At 36.1% G+C, this 23,140-nt stretch overlaps 1 protein-coding gene across 2 annotated transcripts in view; it reads right to left on the reverse strand.

Annotated features, from left to right (window-relative positions):
• The window catches only part of NUMB (NUMB endocytic adaptor protein), a 25,334-nt gene extending 2,377 nt beyond the window's left edge, over nt 1-22,957 (reverse strand). Inside the window, exons 1-9 of one of the 2 annotated variants that reach the window (XM_015818945.1) lie at nt 22,825-22,957; nt 13,382-13,456; nt 9,450-9,482; nt 6,494-6,568; nt 6,248-6,388; nt 5,427-5,628; nt 3,022-3,321; nt 2,206-2,355; nt 1,125-1,283 (exon numbers count right to left, since the gene is read on the reverse strand). In XM_015818945.1, coding sequence (XP_015674431.1) covers nt 1,125-1,283; nt 2,206-2,355; nt 3,022-3,321; nt 5,427-5,628; nt 6,248-6,388; nt 6,494-6,568; nt 9,450-9,482; nt 13,382-13,456; nt 22,825-22,950 — 1,261 coding nt within the window. In that variant the 5' untranslated portion in view covers nt 22,951-22,957. The remainder of the gene's footprint in view (nt 1-1,124; nt 1,284-2,205; nt 2,356-3,021; nt 3,322-5,426; nt 5,629-6,247; nt 6,389-6,493; nt 6,569-9,449; nt 9,483-13,381; nt 13,457-22,824) is intronic. The other variant, XM_015818946.1, reaches the window with a different exon arrangement.
• Between the last annotated feature and the right edge of the window lie 183 nt (nt 22,958-23,140).

A 23,140-nucleotide genomic window follows, 5' to 3' on the forward strand; every position in this document is an offset into this window, starting at 1 on the left:
GGAGAAACTTCCTGACAGTGAGAACAATTAACCAGTGGAACAATCTGCCTCCAGAAGCGGTGAATGCTCCAACACTGGAAGTTTTTAAGAAGAGACTGGACAGCCATTTGTCCGAAATGGTATAGGGTTTCCTGCCTGAGCAGGGGGTTGGACTAGATGACCTTCAAGGTCCCTTCCAACTTTACTATTATTATTATTAACACACTTTAACTAGTGTTATGTATGAAGTTCCAGTAATGTTGACAAAGGTTTTAAAACTGAAACTAGAACTGGGCATTTAATTAAACAAGCTATGGACTTGCTTCCATCTTTTCAATTTCAACGTCCAGCGTCTCGTTCTAATGTCCTAAAGGGGGACTGTTAGCCAAGCCAACTGATCTACAATAACATAAACTATACTCTACATCCCTAGGTCAGAAATTTCAGGCACTCAGAAATGTGTGTTATCCAGTTTGGATACAAAGCCTTAAGTAAAAAGACATGAAATTATAAAAAAGGGATATGAGACCGATATGCAGGGACTGGATGGTTAATTAAATTCTGTGGGAATGTGATAAATATGTAGAAACATGTGAAACAGCCCTTGCACCTTTTGCTTCAATGAATAAAAATACATGAAAAGTACTACTCTTAGGAGAAAACTGTATGGCTTTTAGAAACATATCTCATTTGATTTAAATCCAAAAAAAATCTATTATGGCTTAAAGATGGATCCTCAAGTAGTTTTCTAAATCACTACAAATCTTATATATTTATATTAGAATGTCAATTACTCCAAGTGCTAATTTATAACGCTAAATCACTGATTTTGTGAAGAGCCTTTTTTTTTTTTTACATTAAAGCTACTGGTTCCTGAAACAGCCTTTTCTTCTCGTAAGCTTTAATATATTATTTATTTACTTAATTACCTATCCTACCTACCGTACTAATTTAACTTCCACATTAAAACAAAACGCGACATCTACATGTCCAGTTCTTCTACTTTCCCTTAACTATGCTTCTGGATATTAAAAAAAGAAATCCTTGAGAACCATTTTGTTAGATCAGATCAAAGTCTTTCAAATCCAGCACCACCAATTTTAAGCTTCCAAAAGCGACACGCCAAGATCAGTGCCCAGTCTTACCAGAAGGAGAAGCTACAGCTCCAGTTTTAGCAACAGCTGGAGCAGCAGGGGACTGAGCCCAGGGATTGGTTTCACGAAGTGGTATTGCTGTAGTAGATGCTATAGTAGTTTGAGCTGGTTTATCAGCAAACACATGGAAGGCAGAGGCAATGCCATTTACTAAAATTGGAGCAGACAACATCAATGCTGTTAATTCATGCAAAGCATGCACAGGACTGGAATGTCGAAAATAAAACATGGTTTTGCCAGCATGCAACATACATCAAGCACTTAGTCATGCTTGTCCACTATTATTCTACAAGCATTTTTTATTCAACACATTTAATTTTGTTAATTCGTACGGAAGATACCTTGGGTATTTGCTAATTATTTTAAAGGATGCTTTGTGGACTTTATTTCTGACTTTATTCTTTGCTCTCAGAACAAGTTTAGAAGGACAAACAGTGATGGGCTGAAGCATCCTGCTTTATTGGTATTCTGGCAAAAGAAAATTATTTTGACTATCAGCTGTTGCCTTTCATTATTTAAAACAAGCAGTGAGATACTTACTGTCTCAAAGATTAGACTGCAAGTTGCATCTCTTTTGTAGGATATCAAAGCAAGACATAAATATTGTTACCTAACATCAAAGCTGGGAATATCTCTTCAATTTTAGAGCTTTTGTGTTTTTTAAAATAAGCAACAGGTAGCAAATTTATTGGATTTATATTTATTTTATAGTCATCCATCTGTTTTTTTTTTAAAGATCAAGGAGATTGGAAAATGGGTAATTGCGTAATTTCTTACGTAGTAACATTTTATCTGTAACATCTAAAAGGTGTGGCCTTCTGTTTTAAAAATGTGCTAACCCTGTTGTTAGCACGTAACTGACTGTTCTCAATAAGTCCTTGACTTTCTAGGAAGCTCACATACAAATAGCTTACAAGCATAGCATGTAACTTAGTTAAAACAGAATGATTCCAGATGCAAACAAAAGAGCTGAAAGATGGTTTAAAACATTACATTGCCAGCACACAAAAGGAAAACAGCATTTGCACTAATTAAAAAGTATCACATGCATCCAAGTTTAGAGACCACATACCTTGAAAAGCTGGCGACTGTGGCGCAACCACTGTTACTGGCTTTGTCATTGGAGCAGAGGAGAAAGGATCCTCAGATGGTGCGCTAAAGGCATTTGTAATCTGGGAGCACAATGAACTAATGCTATCGACTTCTCCTTCAGACTCAGGAACTGAAAGAAGAAGAAAAAAGTTTGCACAGATATGGCCCAGCCTAATACAAAGGCACCTTCCTGCTTTTTCACAATGTCGTTCTTTGATCTTTTTTTCCATGATTAGGAAAAAAACTACATCTGTCCTTTGAAAAGCGGAAGAGGAAAAGTTAAGAACAAAGAAAAAAACTGGGGAATGAGCATGAAGGTTGCAATTATTTTGATTTTATGTCAGTTTCTCGGGGTACTTACATCCATATTAAATATCAGAATAATTATCAAAACCGCACAACTTTCATTGGCAGAAGCTAGGCCTTTAACTCGTTCAGCTCTGCAAACACAAATTATTACTCAAGAGATGCTGACCAAGGCCAAAATGTCTTTGACTAAGTGGACTCCTTATAGTTCAAAGATAATTAACAGCAGTCAATAAACTTTGAATACAGATATCAAACCCATACTTGGTAATATGTGATGTTATCTAAAAATTCTGATTATATTTAGACGAAACTGATAGGATTTATTATTGTAACTTGGAGGTCATAAAACCAGCAACATAATGGCACCTTGTAGTGGCATATCAAACGAGAAACACACACAATCTGAAGCGAATCAAACCAACATTAGTTCTGTCTCAAATGCAGACAGACTCAAAAAAACAGAATTTGGGAATTTTTTTTATCCTACCTGAGTTTTTTATAGGGAAGTCAGTCTTCCTTTGCACTGTGGAGGGCAACTCATTGATTCGTAGAGAAAGCTGGCGTTTAAATGGAGACATCTTCTGGCTGAGAGCAGGGAATCCTCGGAAAGACCCCTGCCTGGCCAGCTGTTCAATGGGAGCATGCCGCCGAGGGATGGCATGAGGATTGCCGGATTCTTTTTCAGCAGAAGTTGCCACTTCAGCAGTAGGAGAAGTGGGCGAACTTGGAGATGGAGCTGTGTTGCCAGGTACAACACTTGAAGCAGTTGTTTTCACATCTGTTTCAACTGTAATGAAATATTTAAAAAATGAAGAGCATGAATTCTTGAGACTTTTTTTAAAAAAAATTCCTTTTAGTTTATGGAAAAGTACATTCTTGGTGCAAAATATAGCTTCTGGTTTATTTAGTTTTTACATCTTTAACGTAAGGCAAATACAGTTCAATGATTTATTACCTAATTAACATTTCAATTATCAATTAAACATTCTTATCTCGAGGGTTTACTGTATTACTAAGTGATTACATTTGCAGCCCCCAAACTGAAAGGAGTAAATATGGCTGAGTATGCACTCTTAGTCCTTTGTTTGTAAAACTGAGATAAAAATCAGATTTGGGTATCTAACAGTTCTGGAAACTGTTGGTCAGACCTTTCTTTTTAAATCTCAGGTTGCAAAGTTTGTCACTAACAGCAACAATGATTTCAGACCTAAACATTTAGAGAATTGGTTTCAAATTGACCTTTCTCATCTGGTGGACTAATGTCCGAGGTACTGCACTGAAACCTGTTCATTGTGTTTTCATCTATAACTTGAGGCCTGCAATATATTTCTTTTCAATCTTCTGCTACCATTCATTTCAAGATCAGAAAGCAACAAATTCCTTCATCCTGAGGTACGTGTTACAACTGGTCCTCCAGACTTCTATTTAGATACTTCCTACAGTTACTATATTTTGAGCCATGATGCATCATAACCCGGAGCCTTTGAACTGTTTGCCCGTGAATAGGAAAATAGGAAAATGCTGCCCTCGGCTTTATGTACTGTATTTTCATGGGACAACAATGTCTAGCCTTTTCTCTCTCTCAATGAAGCTGCATTTTTCATACTGCTTTGCAATCACATGTATAAATTACTTTAAAACAGTAATGTATGATGTGTGTTCCACAGTATATGGAGATCGTCAAAAGGTATATAAAGCCTGTAACCTGTCTTGTTCTTCTACTTAATTTATAAAGCTTACACTTAGAGGTTGATATCAGAAGGTTAAATGAGGATTGGAAAATACCAAGCTCCAATGCCAACTCTGACTCTGCCTTTCCTGCTTGGACATGAACTAGAAATATCACATATGATGAAAGAGGAATCAGCTAACTAGATTGTACGCTCACTATTTTGTAGTGAGAACCATGAAAGCCACTCTAATTTTACTTGGCTTATAACTTTTTAATAAATGTTCTGGTCTTTATAAAACAGATTGGTTGTGATTATTTTTTTCCCAAGATTATCAGGTCGCAAATACTGTAAACCATTAACACTGGTGATTCTCCTTCATTATTTGATAAAATCGCTCAGAACAATGTAAAAAAATTCAAAAACATTTCCCCCCTCTCTAATGTATATTCAAAAGGCATAATTATTCTATTTCCTTGTGACAAATAGCAAACTCCTATTTATTTACAAAATATATAAACACATAATTTATGTTTTATTCTTGAGGATGATTTAATAATTATCATTATCCTATTGATTTTTGGCTATGATTCATTTTCTCAAAACTAGCCAAAAAAGAATGTAGAGTTAGTTCATGGAAAATAACTAAAATCCTCACTGGATGCTATTTTTAGTAGAATCTACGCATAACAATGGACTACCTAAGTAGTTTTACATAACCCTTTTTCAGACTACATAATATGATAAAAAGTGTTTTATGAAGACATGAGATCCAAAATCTATCCTGAGTCCTATTTTCATATGGAGATTAAAGACTGACTGAATTACACATTGTAAGATGCCATAGGTATCAGACTATATTCATGATTTTTCAATAAAACAGTAGTAGCGACTTCCATTTTGGCAAACATTACACCCACGTGTTACCAAGATAGAGATATTCTCCATAACAGGGTGAGACACATGAGATTCCATAAAGATAAAGAGCAGAAATGAAGAAAACATCAACCATATAACCTCAATGAAAACATATAAAAACAATGAAATTTTCTACAGCTTCAAGAACATGAAGAAATGCTTCTTAAATACATTATGCTGCTACACCTGGTGCTATAGCCGAACATCTCACTCATACTTTATATGGCCTGCAAATATCTATAACATTTGAAAGAATTCAACAATACAACCTATACTTCAAATGGCCAGATTTGTATTCTATTACCTTTGATGTCTTGTATTTGTCTCATGACTTCCTCTCTTTCTGCTTGTTCAGTTGCCGTGGTAACCCTGAAAGACCCCTCCCTTGTGAAAGTGGTTCTACTGGCATCAAAGGTGGCTGTCACCCCACATTCTTTCTCTCTCTTTTGCTTTCGCTCCAAACATGCTGCAAACGCACAGCCAACTGCATGACTCAACCTCTCTCCCTGAAAAAGATCTCACATTAATTAGAAGCGAAACCAGAAACCACCCAACCACTGCCAAATGATAGCTGGCACTCCATATAATCAACCTTTTTGTGTAAAATCTAACCAAAAAGGTTCAAATGAACAAATGAAACCAGTTTTAAATCACATGGTTTTTAACCATTTGGAGAAAAATAAAATACTTTTATTTAGTTGTAATATTAAAATATGTTGCCCAAATACCTACTAAAATATTGCTATAAAAATCAGTTAGGTTTAAACATTTTAAATAATTTGTACACCACAAGCAGATGAAGTCCACCATTTGTATCAACATATGCACTGGACAATCTGTAGGAATTTAATATATTTAGTTTCAAATCCGTAAGATTTACTGAATGAGCTTTCTTTATTTACTGCATTTATAGGCTGCCACAATAAATTAGGGCTCTGAATGGCGAACACATGTTGATATACTACACCAGGTCATAATACAAGCTTCCAACAAATAAAAAATATGCATTTTTTATTTTATATAATTTGTATACTAAAGTTGAATTAAAATCCAGGAAACATTACCCAGCCAGTATTGATTTATAAATGACAAACTACTTTTTTATCGAGTAAAAATGAGACCTACCGTGTCCTTTACAGCCATAAAGCAATGACATATCCAACGTCTTGTAGTACCATCTCGACATATGTAGGAAAATGCTCGGTCAAAATTCCTATCTGGAGCACAGAAGGAGACCTTCTCTATTGTCTGATCAACTATAAGATCCTTAAAAAAAACAATATATTTCAAGTCATTTGTATTGACTTATATGAAAGGATCAGACAACATTTTGTTTAATCAATGCTGACTCAGAACCAAACAGCAACTAACCTTTGTTTTCTCATCCACAACTCTGAGTCCATCTGCTGAAACCCACAGGACTGCTTTAACTGCCTTCTTTCCACTCTTGCGGGGAAGGAAAAAGAGAAAAAAAGATTATTGCTAGGTTGTTAAAACAAGCTGAATTCTGATTTTCTCTTTCCAAGAAGCACAAAAGTCATAAAGAGAGGATATCCAACTCCAGCAGGAGTGCCCAAAGACAGATATTCAGATCAAACAGCAAGAGCTCCAGAGAACCAAGCTGAAGCATATTTTTAAAAACACAATGCAAAAGGAAGGGGAAAGAACAGGATGAGTCAAGTGGGTTAAAAAAATTCATATAAAGGCAAAGAATTCAAACTTTAATTCTTTACCTATTTAAAACCAAATAAACTGTCAGTTAACTCTGATGCTTAAGGAGTTACATCACATGTAGCTTTCCCCCTTCCAACTTTTAGCAATCAACGTTCTTGCTTTTCCATTATCTCAACATTCCACCCAAGTTCCTCTCAAAGGAATTATGCATAACACTTCCATTAAGATTAACATGTTCATAATTTAGCCTATTCTTTCCCCAAGAGCTCATGTTAGTATAAGCACTTCTACTTTTATTTTAAGCTAACTGGTAATAGAAGGTAATCCTTGCAGATATATGGATATTTCTATAAATACAGAAACTAAAATCCTACATTTCCTACCCCAACATTTATGAACCTATTTAAAACATCTAAACCGTCCTTCCAAAAATACTAATGGTCTTTCCAGATTAGGCACATTTTTATCCTGCCTTTCCTTAAAGGCACAAGGAAGTTCATATATTGCATTCTCACAGTAACTCTGTAGAAGAGACATGAGTTACTGACTGAAAGCTTCCTGTGAGTGATATAACACATTGGTGAATTGTTTTTGTGCTGTCATCTATTGTTTTAATTGTTGTAAACTGTCCAAAATCATATATGTGAGGTGGGCAGCTACAGAAATTGAAATAAATACATAAATCCATCATCCAGACTGGCCTTTTAGAAATCAGTACAAATACAAATTATAATAAGGAATGTACCATAAATGATAGTGGGAAGCACAGTTCCAAAAGAAAAGCAGTTTGATTATCTGCATTCACCATTCTTTGTAGAGAAATATATTTCTTACAGATAATATGCTCAATGACTGTGGCAATTTTCACCTTCTGTCCTGTATTGTATAACCTAATTTGCTTACGTAACAATACGTTAAACACAGCTAAGGTTATTTCAGTCGAGTTTTTATATGGTATGCTTTGCTAAGTTCTCAGCTTATATAACTTGGCAGATCAGTGACTAAAATATTGTTAATTTGGTACTTTTTTACTGTAATAAAAAAGAATATTCAATAGTTATTTAGTTTGCTTTTTCACCTACTGTACATCTTTAGAGTTTACTGTGAACCTATTTACAGCTTTAAAATTTAGCCTAAGACTAAACATGTATGGTAAAAGATTGTTATACACATCATAACATACAGATTTATCAAAAAGATTTAGTTTTTCCATTTATGTTCTGCCTTTCTGGCTATAACTGTACTATGATTTTTCATCTAATTATGTAGTAAAGTGTCTTCATCCTGAATCATGCCAAAGCTTAAGCTTCAAATATTGGATGGCTTTGATTTTTGTAGTTATGAAAGCACTAAACTAGGAATCATGCTATCTTCCCTTCAAACTTCACCTCTGTCATAATTTAATTAAAATAGCATTAAGCAAGCAACCATAGCTTCTATCTGCAAAATAAGGATAAAATTGGACTTTTGTATAGCGAAGGTTATTAAGGATTACAAAATAATTTATATGAAGTCAGTTAAATATCTAAAAGTGTACTACTGCTAAGGTAAAATATTCTGTTCCAAGAAAGGAGTACAACTTTATAGTAGAGTATAGTAGTCACCACAGATGTTAAGAAAAGTTATTTAACCACAAATAAGGTACAATGAAATAAAGCAGGAGTGTCAAACTGCCAGCCCGCAGGCCAGACGCATCACGCGGAAGCCGTGCCCACCCCATTGCCAGCAATGGCAAAACTGTCCCGATATGTTGCACGACGTCATGTGACGTCGCAAGTTTGACATGTCTGAAATAAATGAAACAATTTTAGTCGTAGAAGAACATCACTGAGTTTTATTTCAGAGAATTTATTTGAATTTATGTATGCAAAAGCAAACTTTTTTGAACTTAGATTTCTTATCTTCAAAAGCTAAGAATTCTGAAACAGTTTGCTTAAAACAACTCATATGCATGCAAAATTCTTTTTAATATGTTTGGCCCAATACTTTTTCCTTGTAATTCCAATGAACTGGTTTCAACCCTGTCTTCTGAACTTATCTGCTTATGAATTGAGCATCAGAGAGTTCATCTTTTAATGTCTGTCTATGGTTTTGTGTGGCTTAGCCACTGAATCAAGAGTTTTGTGACTATATCTCATATTATTTCTGGTATTACTTCCCTAAATGTGATGTAATGTAGAACTAATATCACCATTCTTGGTTACTATTAATTTTGCTGCAGTGTCTGCCTTTCCTTTTTTGGCTTTGTTTCAATACTTATTTTTTTCCCCAAATGAACATCTGCACATAAATTACCTTGATGGTCATCTTAGGAAAAGACAGGATGAAAAATTTAAATGCATACACTCAGAAGAGTTGGAAACATCAGCACACAACATCTCGAACAGTAAGTGGATCATTCATTAATTCTGAAATTAATTTTTACTGAATGTAAATTATAAATATAACCTTAAATTATGTAGCCCCAAGATTCTAGCTTGGACAGAATCTATGATAATGTGAGACCTTTGAGGGAGGGGTGAGCAGAGAACGTTTCACAAGCTCCCAGAGACAGGTTTTGTTGCCTCCATTTTGTAGGATCTCAAACATATCCCAATGCTATACTATGGATGTAACTCCTTACAGCACAAACACAATGAATCATTAAACTTACTTTTCCAAAGAAGCCTTTGAAGAACTTCCTTTCCTGGAGGAACAGGGGGGACAAGTCGAATGCTATTACTGTAGGTAGCTAAAGTGTCCCAGGTTTCAAACCAACATATACATATAAAAATGGGGATTGAAGGAAAATAGGGAATGCTTAGAGTTACCCATAGAGGATGTGACAGGCAGAGGTGAAAAGTCCCATGAAAATGCAAATAAAAGGCTTTACGTGGACTTTTATTAGGACAGGCTATAGCTCTGAAATCAGTGGAAAGAGAAAAAAGTATAATCAGATCCAATTTCATGCAAAATGTTTGCTTCATTTTGTTTGTTCCCTTAGCTTTTAGTAGAGTTACAAGCCAAACTTGGCAGCAGACATGGACTCGTTCTAAACTGGGTGATGATGACTTGGAACATACAGATTAATTTATGACATTTTGAAAACTGGAAATATTAACAGAGATCAAATAGCATGAATACCGGGGGGGAGGGGTTGCTTTTAAAAAGTGTTCAAGCCTATGCACCCATTTACAAATCATATTTCTAAAGCTGATCTGACAAAAATGTAGAGCATCTTATATGCCAAGGCTTGCTCAGTAGAATCTAATGTATTTCTCTAAAAGGCTTCGCAATAAATTCTTGTTAACATCACACAAGTTATTCTTTCTGTATACTTCCTTTCAGAAACTGTCCAGGAAATTGAGTATTCTACTAAAAACTGGAATAGCAACTTTTGCAACTTCAAGATGTGTGAAATTCGACTCCCAGAATTCTCCAGTCAGAGAAGCTGGGAGTTGAAGTCCACACAGCTTAAAGTGCAAAGATGAAAAACACTGCTCCAGATGTTCTGGATGACAACTTTCATTACTTTTTGCCAGTACTGGCTAAGAAGCTGGAACCCAACATCTTTACATAGTATAATTTATCTCCTCTCTTCTATTATAAAATGTTTATTATCCAATATTATCCAAATTCCAATTTGCAGAGGTAACATACAATGTATATTTAACATACCCAGTTAAATAAATGGATGTTACAATTTGATATGCAATTAAATTTGGTAGAATTAGTATACATTTTACATGAAGCTTATTTTAGAGCTATTTACCTGTTTTAATCACAAATAAAAGCCTCAATGTATTTTTCTCAAAACTATTAATAAGGTATGGAAGAAACAAGAGTTTAGCTTGCTCTTGTACTAATCATTGGTATGGCATATGAAATATTTTTATTCGCACCATCATAGCCTTCCAAATTCATAGGTTCGTGATAGTTGGGAGAAAACCACTCCATCAATATGATGTGCTATTGCAAATGAGTATTTTCCCCTCTCAGAGACAATACTTACAGAATCTGCAAGTTGTCATTTTTTCCTATATATTTTCCCATATCTGTCACATGCCTATGAATTTCTCTGATGTTTAAAGTTTAGGCCCTTATATAATCAACAATGGATTTCTTTCAATCATCACAGTTATTTTTTGATGACACAGACAGAATATATAATGAAAAAATATATAACAGATACTATGCTTCAGTGATCAAAGTAGCTTATTATTTACAGTACAATTTTACAGAATTCCCAAATAATTGTTGAGAATAATAAGAACATAAAGCTACATAGTTTTTAAAACTGACTGTCACACTGCCAAGTTAAGCATTAAATATCAATATAATCATCTTTCAGAGGATACACCAGAAGCTATCTTGTTTGGGAGATTATAATTAGTTTCATTTTTGGAAAATGTTAACATGGAAAAAATTGAGATGATTCAGAGACAGTATTATTGGTGGAGAGCATGCAAAATGGATTTAGAATAGCTATGTAAGTTAATATTCATAAACACCACTAATGTTTTAAATACAATATGTTTCTCGTACCTGCTAAAACAAGAACATATATTAACAAATGTATCATACTTGCAAACAAAAGCCTGACATGTTAGAACATCAACACTAAAGACAACTTTAGCTAAATTAAAAAGTATGAAGGAAATATAAAGATGTGTTGAGAATTTTGGAAGCTGCGGTCACCAACAGATTGGGAGGGGCCAAGTGGGAAAACAGCTAAACAGCTCTAATATCACAGCTTCTCCCTTACTGTCAGAATCCCACAGTTTATTTCCTATATGTTAGGTTATCTATTAACAATGGTTATTATTTGCAAGACCATACCATCATGTCCTTCCAAAATTGATTCACTGTTTTGACAAAACGTATGACATGCTTTTTGTGCCATCAGAATTCAATATAGACCAAAGTTTAAGCAGTTAGCACAACACAGTGTTAAAATTGATTTAATTGTATTTCCAAGCAAGCATTCCTTTTAATTAGAACTTTATAATGCTGAATATCAAGGCATGCAATTCAAAACATAACTGAAAATAGAATTAATGAAATGCCTCATAATGGAATAGGTAATAACAAAAAGATTCCCATTCTCTGTAGTTTAACTGAGCTTGGATATATTTTTTTCCCTGTGTAAAAAAAAAAGGGTGGGGGGAGTGAGTATTCCTAGGAAAAGGAAACAGGAGAAAAAAGGATGTATTTTGGAGTGGGGGGAACGTTTCATGTAATTTTTTGTTATACAGCAATTATCCAAATCCAGTGAATACACTAAGTGAAGCAAGAAACAGACATTAAAATGTCTAAAACAGTACAGAACAAAGGGTGCAGCTATTCACAAGCCAGTCTGTTGTGTCAACATAATAAGGCTACATTTGAGAGGAAAATCTAGACTCAACCACCTCTAAATGGCTTAAGGATTGTTTTGAGAAAATCACGTACTACTGCTGCCTTTCCCATTTGTTCCCATGGAACATTTCAGAACTTTAGAATGCCTGAGGAAATACATCAGGTTAAAATGGGAGTTCACGCTATAAAATTGCATTTCAGATATGCTTGTAACAAACTAGTCTATATGACAAAAGCAATTTACTACTGGATGCCCGTGTGACATTAGAAGTCTCTTTCAATAATTAGTAAAATATGGTTTGAAGAAGAAAAAAAAAAAGAACTTCAGCAAGGGGAAAAAATCATTAAAATTAGCATTACGAATCAATATTTTTAATTTGTATGGGCTAATTTTGTACAAGTGCTTAGAAAATATTTAGCAGCTCTTTTCATATTTCTTTCTACCCTGAGATATTGCAAATATTAGGTTAAAAACTAGTTAAGCATAGTAATGGCATCTTTTAACTGAGTCAAGAGAAACACCAGTGAAAAATTGAGATTATATTAACTTCTACTACTGGGTTTTGTTCAGAAAGCCTGAAGGAGAAGTCACACAACAAATGTGTCTTTCTAAAATTATTTTATTTTAAATTGTCCTGCATGCAATTTCTATAAACAAATTTTCTGTGCTGTTTAGTTTTAGAGTCTAGGCTGCTGTTTCAGAAGAATGTAATAGTAAACAGCAAAAGCTAACAATACCAGTTGGAAGACCATTATGGCATGTGCTGTTTTTATTAGTGAGGAATCTGGACTTCAATCTTCATCCCATTCTTTCCCTCTCAATTTCTTCATATACAAGTGAAAACAGATGTTGAGAATGAAAACTCTATGAACCAAATGTCAGCTGTTCAACTGAAAACCTCTGAACAGATATATATCATAGTAATTTTGGTCTAGGTTGCTTAGAATAGAGAATTAGTCCAAATAGTTAAGATGTTTAATATAAAGATAATGAGCTCAACGACAATAGATACATCATACTTCAAAGACTTCAAACACAACATTGATAATTAAAGTTTCTCAGTATTACTTAAGGTGTGAGATAGCTACCGCAAAAAGGGGCCATTGTTTCAACAATCTTCCTAAGCTATACTTTCTCAATAATAATATGCAATACTTTTATTACTTTAATAAATAATGCGCTGCTTTTGGAAAAAAAAGACATGTACAATCTGAAGCTGGAAATATGTAATATAAATTTATACATACAGCTTTTAGTCTTTTCACAGCATCTTCACATATATGCATTCCTCTGGATTCATCCACTTCTACATGTCCCAGGTACTAGCAAGGAAAGGGAAGAAAAAGATTCACATTGAAAGAACTTGTTTAGATCAATTGACCTGTATCCAGTTAGCCAGATTCAACAATTCAAAATTTTTGAGTAAGCTTACATAATGCTGCAAAACATCAAGCAACAGTGAGACCTGCAACCAAAAGACAATTCAGAAATGTCTTGATGTGATCCAACAAAACACATCAAAAAGAGGATCACAGAAAATAATCCATTAAAGTCGGGGCAGTCCTTAATTGGCCCAAGTAATCTAACATCAACATCCTTCTCTAATAGAGAAACCACTGTTAGAAAAATGTAGCACTTATGAAAAAAGATCTTGCAATGATAGTTGATTGCAAACTCAACATGACTTAACAGTATGATCCACAAAAAAAGGCAAATGAATTTATTTATAAACATTAACTTTTTAATTCTCAACAGATGAATAGTTCTCGAATCACTAGAAATATGCTTAAAATTTGTGAACCTTTTGAATTTTCAGTATTTTTGCATAAATATGTGTTTTATTTATTAAAGAAAATTACCAAAGCTACATATTTGTGTACAGCAAAGGAATGTGAATCTTTGCTTTGGTAACTAGTATATTTCCCTTGAGCAGCAATAACTGTAACTAAAATTTTCTGATAAATATTGGTCAGTCCTGACACATTGTCTTGGAGGAATTTTATCCCTTCCTCCTCACAGAATAGCCTCAGGGATGTTGATGGCCTTCCTCACATGAAGTGCCTGCTTCAGATCTTTCCATGATATTTTTATAGGATTACGGTCAAGACTTTGACTTGGCTGTTCCAAAACATTGACTTTCTTTGTCTTTAACCATTCTTTGGTTGTACTTGAGTGCTTTTGATTGTTGCCCAGTTGCCTTTTGAAAAAGCACTTTTGGGGAAACCGTGACCTGGATGACTGAGAATCTCCACAGACAATGCCACAGAGCAGCATACATAGAGTTTCCTCCTTTTTTCACTATAATAAGAACCCTGTAAAGTAGATTGAGTTGAGACCTTCTGACTGCTTAAGCAGTGTTTCTCAACCTTGACAATTTTAAGGCATGTGGACTTCAAATCCCAGAATTCCACAGCCAGCATTGCTGGCTGTGGAATTCTGGGAGTTGAAGTCCACATGCCTTAAAATTGTCAAGGTTGAGAAACACTGGCTTAGGGTCACCAAGGAGGCTTCATGGCTGCAGGGGAACTACAGCCTAGGTCCCCTTGAGGCTAGTCCCATACCCTAATAACTTACTAATACCAACTGGCTATCACGCTGGTTGAAAAATTCCTATTTTAAAACAAAAAAATAAATAAATCCAGAACTGAACACCTGCAACACTATATGCTTATTCAAAACCATTCTTTTGAAGAGAGATAAAACTCCAGCTATGTTGTTTAGATCAAAGGCAGCTAAAATATTATTGTAGCCCTTTAGGAATAGCTAAAATAACTTGCCAAGGGAAAGAATGCACTTTCCCTGAAAGTAAATTCTTTATGCATATTCAAGTCCTTGAAGAAAAATGCTACTCATCCGGAAAAAGTTGTAAAATTACGAGGTCTCATGTACAGTTGGCATTTTAATAAACAGCTTCCTGACTAGCAATCAGTATTCGTTACAAAGGAAAGTCAAATAGAATACAGGGTTTAAGAGATTTTCAAAACCTTCTCTGACTTTTGATCTTTCTTGGCTACCGCCTTCTGACAGGCTGTTTCTCAGACTCACTGAAAATATTCCACTGCAAATACTCCTTGTCTGTTTTTTTGCTTTAATGAACTCTTGGGCAAGCAACTCTCAACTGTGAAAAACAAAGGCAGTACAATAGACAAATACTAGGTATTTCTACCAGGAAATAGGGAAACATATAAATCAGGGTTGTCTTGACTTGGTTTAATTTTCAATATTCAGTAGTTACACAAGAACTAAATAGAGATATCAGAAAAAAAGAGATATTATGAGGGATTACAGTACTGCAAGACATTGACAGTAATGTCAGAAAATTATAGGAGTTTATAGAGGCATATGCTTTTTAAACTCTTCCTGCGTATTCCTGACCCAAGAAAAATGGGAAAGAAAGTTGGATATACAGATTTTGTAAATAATTTAAACTTATAACCCAATCAGTTCAGGGAATTGAGCATTTTCCAATCAAGTCAATCATAAACAGTAGTGTTTAAATTCCACCAGTTTTGCCTGAATAGTAATTGGCAAGCATAACACTTCAAAACTAAAGATCAGCAAATCAGTGTAGAAGACAAGAGAAGGACAAGGTTTTAGTGGTTGGATTTGTCCATCGTTCATTTGAAAAAGAGGTCCAGCAAAATCAGCCACAAATCAGTATGAGCTGCATACTGAATGCTGCAGCAAACTCTATTCCAGTGGTGGCGAACCTATGGCACGGGTGCCAGAGGCGTCACTCGGAGCCCTCTCTGTGGGCACATGTGCCGTTGCCCCAGCCTCACCTCCCCCCATGACCCCCTCACCAGCAGCCCCCCTGGAGGAGAGTTGCCCCTGAGCGTGGCCCACATGGAGCAGCGCAGCCAAGGACATTGCAGCCAGGCAGCGTAGACAAGACTCTGCCCTCATGCCCCATCCCACACAGTTGATGCTGCGGGGCGTGGGCAGAGGGTGTGGCCATGGCGCTGCTGGGCTGCCTGGGCGATCTGTGGTGGACCCTGGAGGCGGTGAGTGGCCTTGAGGGCAGGTGGAGTGGGAGACAGGATGGGGGTGGAGCAGGGGTGGGGCAGGGGGTGGAGCAGGGGCGGGGTCAGTTTTTGGGCACTCGGTCTCTAAAAGGTTCACCATCACTGCTCTATTCTATTCTACAAATTCATAAAAAGGAAGTTAAAATCTTTTCTTTCCAGAATTTCAAGGATTCCATTTGCATCTTACTAATGAATAGAACCGCTGCCTTAAACTAATTTTCTGTTTTAGTATCTTTTAAAAACACCATTATAATCATTCTTTCCATGTCTTTCTTAAAATCCTTCTTGGCCAGCCTCGTGATTTATGCTAGTTTCCATTTTCTTCAGTTCAACTAGACTCTTATGTTTGTTTATTATAAGACTTCTTCCTGCTATGTAAACACTGCAAACTAACTTTTATACTTTATTTGATGGCATGTGGGTTTGTGGTTCTAATTATTGTTATATTTTAAAGTCTCTAGTACAGAATTCATTGCAACACTCCTTAAAAGCGTATTTACACAAATCTTTTGTATGAACCAATGAAGCTTATTCTGACTCTGACTCAAAAGTGCTAAATCAAACACAATGGTAGTAGTATGGAAGAGGAAAAAAAAGAGAAGTCACTTCTGACACAAATGAAAACCTCAGTGTCAGTTCTTAATGTTTTTTTTATCACATTCTCCCTACAGCGCTATTGAGTCAACTTAAGTCAACTCTTAAGTTACGTGAAGTCAGGTATAAAACATAAAGTGAGTGCTACAATCACAATTGAGCCCAAAATTTCTGTTGCTAAGTGAGAAAGTTGTTAAGTGAGTTTTGCCCCATTTTGCAACCTTTTTTGCCACAGTTCCTTAAGTGAATCCCCGCAGTTGTTTATTTAGTAACACAGTTGTAAAATGAATCTGGCTTCCCCATTGACTTTTGCTTGTCTTAAGGTCACAAAAGGTGATCATGTGACTCTGGGAAATAGCAACCATCATGAATATGTTGCAAAGAATCCGAATTTTGATCACGTGACTATAGGGATACTGCAATGGTCGTAAGTATGAAAACGGTCATAAGTCACTTTTTTCTGTGTCATTGTAACTTCAAACGGTCACTATACAAATGGTTGTAAGTCAAGGACTTCCTGTAGTTTAAATAGAGTGAAACAAAGGAACTTCTGTTCAATAGGTTTAGTGCCTCTTTAATGAAATAACAAGGGTTTCACAAAGTAAACTATTAAAAAGAAAGTGAAGATAAATATCACTTGGGGAAAACAAGAAATTCTAATAATTGTTCAGAAAGCTGACAAAACTAGCTTTTTAAACTGAACATTCATTTTTCAAGCATTCAAACCATAATAGTTTGGGTTCAGATTAATATAAGATTTGTTTTAGCTATTTTTGCTGAATCAATGAAATCTACAAGTTCGTATCTAATGCTATGCCATAAATCATGATTTACAAACCATAGTGATGATACAAAATCAATGACTTATAATATGGTTTTAAGGCAATGTATGAAGTAAGGATCTGCTACACTTTACAATCAAAGCCAAAGAGGTGCTTTTGTGGGGGTTTGATTGTGCATGCTTCATCTATTGGTTCCCCCTTAAAGAAACTGCATCTTTTTCTGGTTCCCATAGTAGCAACACAATCCCAGGAAAATATGCTTTTGAAGAAACCAACAAGAAATGGGCAAGGGCATGCTGTCAGCCTCTCCTTAACGCAAACACGACTTTTCACTGCATCATGCTGTTACTGGGAAAGGCTGGGAAAAGACACAACTTCTTTATAGAAACACTGGTAGGTGGGGCATATGCACCTATGCTGACCCTAAAACACCTTTTCGGCTTCATATTCAAAGCATTTTATATCCCTAATATGAAACCAGGCAAAGAGTAAGCAGGTGATTTTTAACTGAAGCATCCCAGTTGAACCCACAAAGTTAATCTCTAGATACAGTTGTCTTTGTGGATTAAAATTACAATTAGACATTTTAGAATTTTCAGCCTTACTCAAAGCTATTTTGTAACACTGTTGTACAAAGAAATGCCACAGGGCAAAATCTATAGATTCAAACTTGAAAGCATTTTTACTCGCAAAGGAACATAAACACAAGTACTTAGTTCAACAATGTCTGTCTTTTCTAACAGTTCTTCTTTCCTCATGCCTCTTCAAATCCTACAAATAATCCAAATTAGCCTTCATAAAATATGCTTCATCATTTCAGAAAAGAAACCATTCCAAAAATTGAGAATATATATTTATTTACAACATAGTTTATACCTTAATCAGATTTGTATCAAATGCTGAGCCAGTAACTTATTGTGTTTAAGGTGATCTGTCTCAAATGAAGCACCATAGTTTCTCTGAGAAACAGGCCCCAGTGTTAAACCATGGCTTATACATCCTAGTTTTAACCATGCATTGCTGTAATTCAGTGTAGGATCCTGAATTACAATTGTCTCTGCCCTTGCCTGTCTATAGCCATGTAATCCAATAGGAGCCAAAAGAGAACTCTTTTTAAGCTGCACTTTCTCATCCCCAAATATCAAAATCCATATTTGCCTTCCCATTTCACAGAAATGAAAAGAAAGCGCTTAGCAAAGTATAGATAGATTCAAGATACATAATACCCTTACAAAAGGAGATGCATATAGGTAAATAAATCTGTCATTAAAAGAAACCCAAAAACACAAATATTAGAAAGTAATTTCTAATCAAACAGGACCACCATCTTGTACCAAACTTTGTGTGGTTCACAATCAAGTAATAAAACCACACCCAGGTACAATAAAAATATTAAAAATATTAAAACCAAAGACCTGGCACCGTAGCTAAACTTTCCCATGAAGCCCACAACAGGTCATTTTCACAAAGCTCACCCTATCCCAGTGCTTGAGGAAAACGTTTTTGGAACTTGCTTTTTGGAACATTAAAAGAGTGGGGGGGGGGCTGCCAAATTTCAGGTAGATGGGGCTGCCATGGAAAAGGCAACCTTCCTAGGTCCCATAAAATGACAACATTCAAGGGAAGGGTCTAGGAAAGTGCCCACCCTATCCAATCTCATATGATGGGCAGATATTCTTAGGAAGAGCTGGTCCTGCGCCATACAAGGCTTTAAAGGTCACACAACAGAGGTATTACTTAGATTGCAATAAAAACAACAAAGTGGAAAATTACCAGGAATTAGAAAACAATCCATGACTATTTTGTCTGCCTTTAAGACTGACTCTTGCTTGTTCCAGAAACCACAGTTAGAACAAAGTCTGCTTTGGCGTTCTATCTATCTATCTATCTATCTATCTATCTATCTATCTATCTATCTATCTATCTATCTATCTATCTATCTATCTATCTATCTATCTATCTATCTATCTATCTACCTACCTACCTACCTACCTACCTACCTACCTACCCACCCATATTTCCTAAATCCAGAAAAGGATATGAAGGTTTTTTTTTAAATTCCAGAGCTTTTGCTTAATTTAGAATCAATTACTAAGATGTCCTGTAGCATAACAGTTCCCCAACCTTTCTAGCTTTGCAGACTGGGGGGGGGAGGGAATGGTTCCACGCGAGTGGCTGGCAAGCGCACACATGTGAGCGCAGCTGCATTTGCATGAGCCCACATTCACCTGCTGTTTATGCAAGTCGCTTCTGCAGCCGCGTCTGCAGCCCAGTTCTGAACAGCTCACAGCCCAGTAGTGGGCCACAGGGCTGGGAACCCCTACAGTAGCATCACTATAAAATCTTAGTATTAAAGAAATCTGCTGGTTTCTATCACCCCAGTTTGTCTTAAGTCGTTATGAAATGTACTCTCCCTTCATATCAATTTAAAATTGCTTCCTTTAACACAACCATTTGTTACTTCCTCCCGTCTGAAATAATCAAAATGCCAAAGAAACCAAAAACAAAACACAGTTAGGAGCATAATGTAAAGGTTACATCTATTTATCAGAAATTATTTCAAGACACTAGGCACATGAAGAATTTACTCACAGAGAAGATGGGCTCCCTGTGGGAAATATATATATATTTATCATTCTCTAGTGTGAATCACACTTTCTGCCTTTGCTAGCAATTTTCTATAATTAACTTTTTATGTAAAACTATATATTTCTGACTAATATGAAAGACATGAAGAAGCTTTTATAATCCTAGCAGTCTGGAGAACATTTATTTAATAGATAGGGACATTTTTATTAAAATACCCTCTGAACAGGGCAGAAGGTTAACAGTATTTCAATTAACAGGCTTACAAAATAAGCTTTCCAATATGGTAATTCATTCTGGATCCAGAATGCTTCCTTGGAGGAGGGAACAGTTCCACCTGCTTTGAAGGAGGCATTGGTCTGTTTCTTGCTCCACAAGTCATCACTGGACACAGCAGTGCTGGACAATTTTCATCCTGTATCCAATTTTCTCTTCTTGCAGAAGGTTGTAGAGAAGGTAGTAGTCTACAGCTTCAAGTGGATAATCTTGATCCATTGGTCAGGCTTCAGAATGGGACACAATATCAAGGTGGCATTGATTGTGGTTATGGATGACCTCTTACAGGCCCAGGATGAAAGTGGTACACTTCCATCTTGGCCCTACTTGATCCATCATCAGCTTTTAATACCATTAATCATGGTATCTTTGGAGTCAGCTGAGGGAATCTGGAATGGAAAGCAGTTCTTCAATGGTTCTCTCCATCATCCAAGGCTATTCCAGTCAGTGTTGATAGGGAGAAGAGAGATCTAGTCCTAGACCCCTGCCTCTCTCTTCTTACATCTACATGAAGTTGCCAGATGTGATAATTCATTGGCACAGGGTAAAGTACCATCTATATCTATATACTGATGATACTTGGTTGTACTGCACCAGGGTGCCCAAGTGATGTCATTGAGGTACTGATGCCTTAATTGGTCTAGATTAAATAAATTGGCTTCAGCTCAACCATGACAAATCTAAGAGACTGTGGGTTTTAGGGTCTCCCATATCTAGTGATTTGCCATCTTTAACTCTGGCTGGAGTGATATTTGTCAGTCAGAGCTGGTGTACAATCTGGAGGTTCTCTTGTACTCATGGCTCAATTCAAAAAGCAGGTAGCATCCATGACCAGGAAAGCTTTTACACAAATACATCTAGTGCACAAACTGAGCCCTTTCTTGGATTGGGGTACACTGTTCATAGTCACTCGTGCCTAAGTAACCTTCCAATTGGACTGCTGTAATGCATTCGACATGGGGCTGTCCTTGAAGAGCATCTGGAATGTGCAACTGGTCCAGAATGAAGTAGCACAGGTAGCAGTGAAAACCTTTTGGTATGCCCATGTAATACCACTGCTGAGCGAGCTGCACCAGTTTCCAAACAGATTTATGGGTGCAATTCAAAATGTCAGATGTCATCTTTAAAGCCCTACATGACACGTGGCCAGGTTACTTGTGGGCCTGCCTATTCCTGATGCTTTCCATCCTCTCCTACTGAATATGGCAGAGTGGGCATACTCCAGGCCCCTTCAGTGAAACAAGGTCAACCTGGTGGGGTCTTGGAAGCATATTTTCTTCATCATAGTAGCTCCGCAGATGCTGTGCTCCTGTCTGTTTTTTCATCCTTCTGACTACCAAAGGCTAGAATTACCAATTTTGCACCTTGGTTACATTCACAAAATATGCCAACTCTCATTCCAGATGATTTATTGTCCAAAGATTCCAGTCACAGTGTTAATTTCCCTCCTTCCTCAGCTATGTATCACATGAGACACAACTCCCTTCTTCCTGCCATGATCAGGAATCACAATTCTGAAGGTGCAGCACTTCCTTCTCCATCCAGCTTTCAACCTTTCCAGATACCCAGGAATCCATGATCCACCTTATATTTGCTGGAAGAGGGTCATGACTTACAGTCTAAAAACTCCTGCTTTAAGCTATAATTTGATTTGTTATGTTTTTCTTAAATATGTTGTGGGAAGCAGCAACCATCATAATTTCTAAACCGTGGTTTATATCATGGAATTATGCAAACCTAGCCAGCTGTGCTTTTACATCCAATAAACTATGGTTAATTAAACTGGGGCTTACTACAATGTGTAAACCTCATCTCTATATATTCACCTCCAAGATAACAATGCAGTACTCAGAGCCAGAACACTTCCTAGTGCCTGCTAAGTCCCTAATCCTCCCATTCTTTATTTTTTAAAAAGGAACATAAATGATTTTTGGAAAGCAGCACAAACTCTAGAGCTAAACATGAATCCAAAACATTTTTAGAAATCAAAGAAAAAGGCAGAGATGTGGTTTTAAACAGCCACACAAAATTCTCCTTCTAATTCCTCCTATTATTCTTGCACCCATCCATTTATTCTTATGTATTGTTCTTATATGTTTATACTTATTCTCACACACATGCACACATAAATACAGACACCTTCACAAATTTTTTCCTCACTTGCTTGCCTCTTCTCTTCGCCCCTCAGTTTACTCTCTGCTGTTTTACAGTTCATAAAAGAAAAAAGAAAAAGCAACAGTTGCTGTAGGAAACTGGGGGTGACTGACAGCAGAGATCAAACAAAATGGAGAGGAAAATGAATAAGGGAAAGGGGTTTCATGTTTGCCTATGCAAAATGAATGTTTTTATATATTTCTATTCGGGCATTTTCTCAAAAATCCAAATGTGCTTACTAGCCTAAAAATAAAATGGAGAACCTTAATTTACCTTAACCGGGAAGCTGCATTTCCCAGTTCGAACCCCTTCTTCATCTGTCTGCCATTGGTGTGGCCTACTGGCTTCAGGAACGTAGACATCTTTCTTTCTCCTGAAGCTCTGCCGTAATTTATTCATTGCTCAATTTTTGTGCCCTACAAGAAAGAAAGAAAAAAAAAGAACAATTGAGCATATTGTATATTTCTCCATTACTTTTGAACGAAAAAGTTAAAGATAGCATAATTTACAAATAAAAATCTGATACAGACTAATCCAATGAATAAGCTTACTTAAATACTCACAATAATAAGCAAGAGAAGAGGGGAAG

The sequence above is a fragment of the Protobothrops mucrosquamatus genome, unplaced genomic scaffold (assembly GCF_001527695.2).
Source record: "Protobothrops mucrosquamatus isolate PMUCROS unplaced genomic scaffold, P.Mucros_1.0 scaffold826, whole genome shotgun sequence".
In the NCBI taxonomy this organism is placed as follows: domain Eukaryota; kingdom Metazoa; phylum Chordata; class Lepidosauria; order Squamata; family Viperidae; genus Protobothrops; species Protobothrops mucrosquamatus.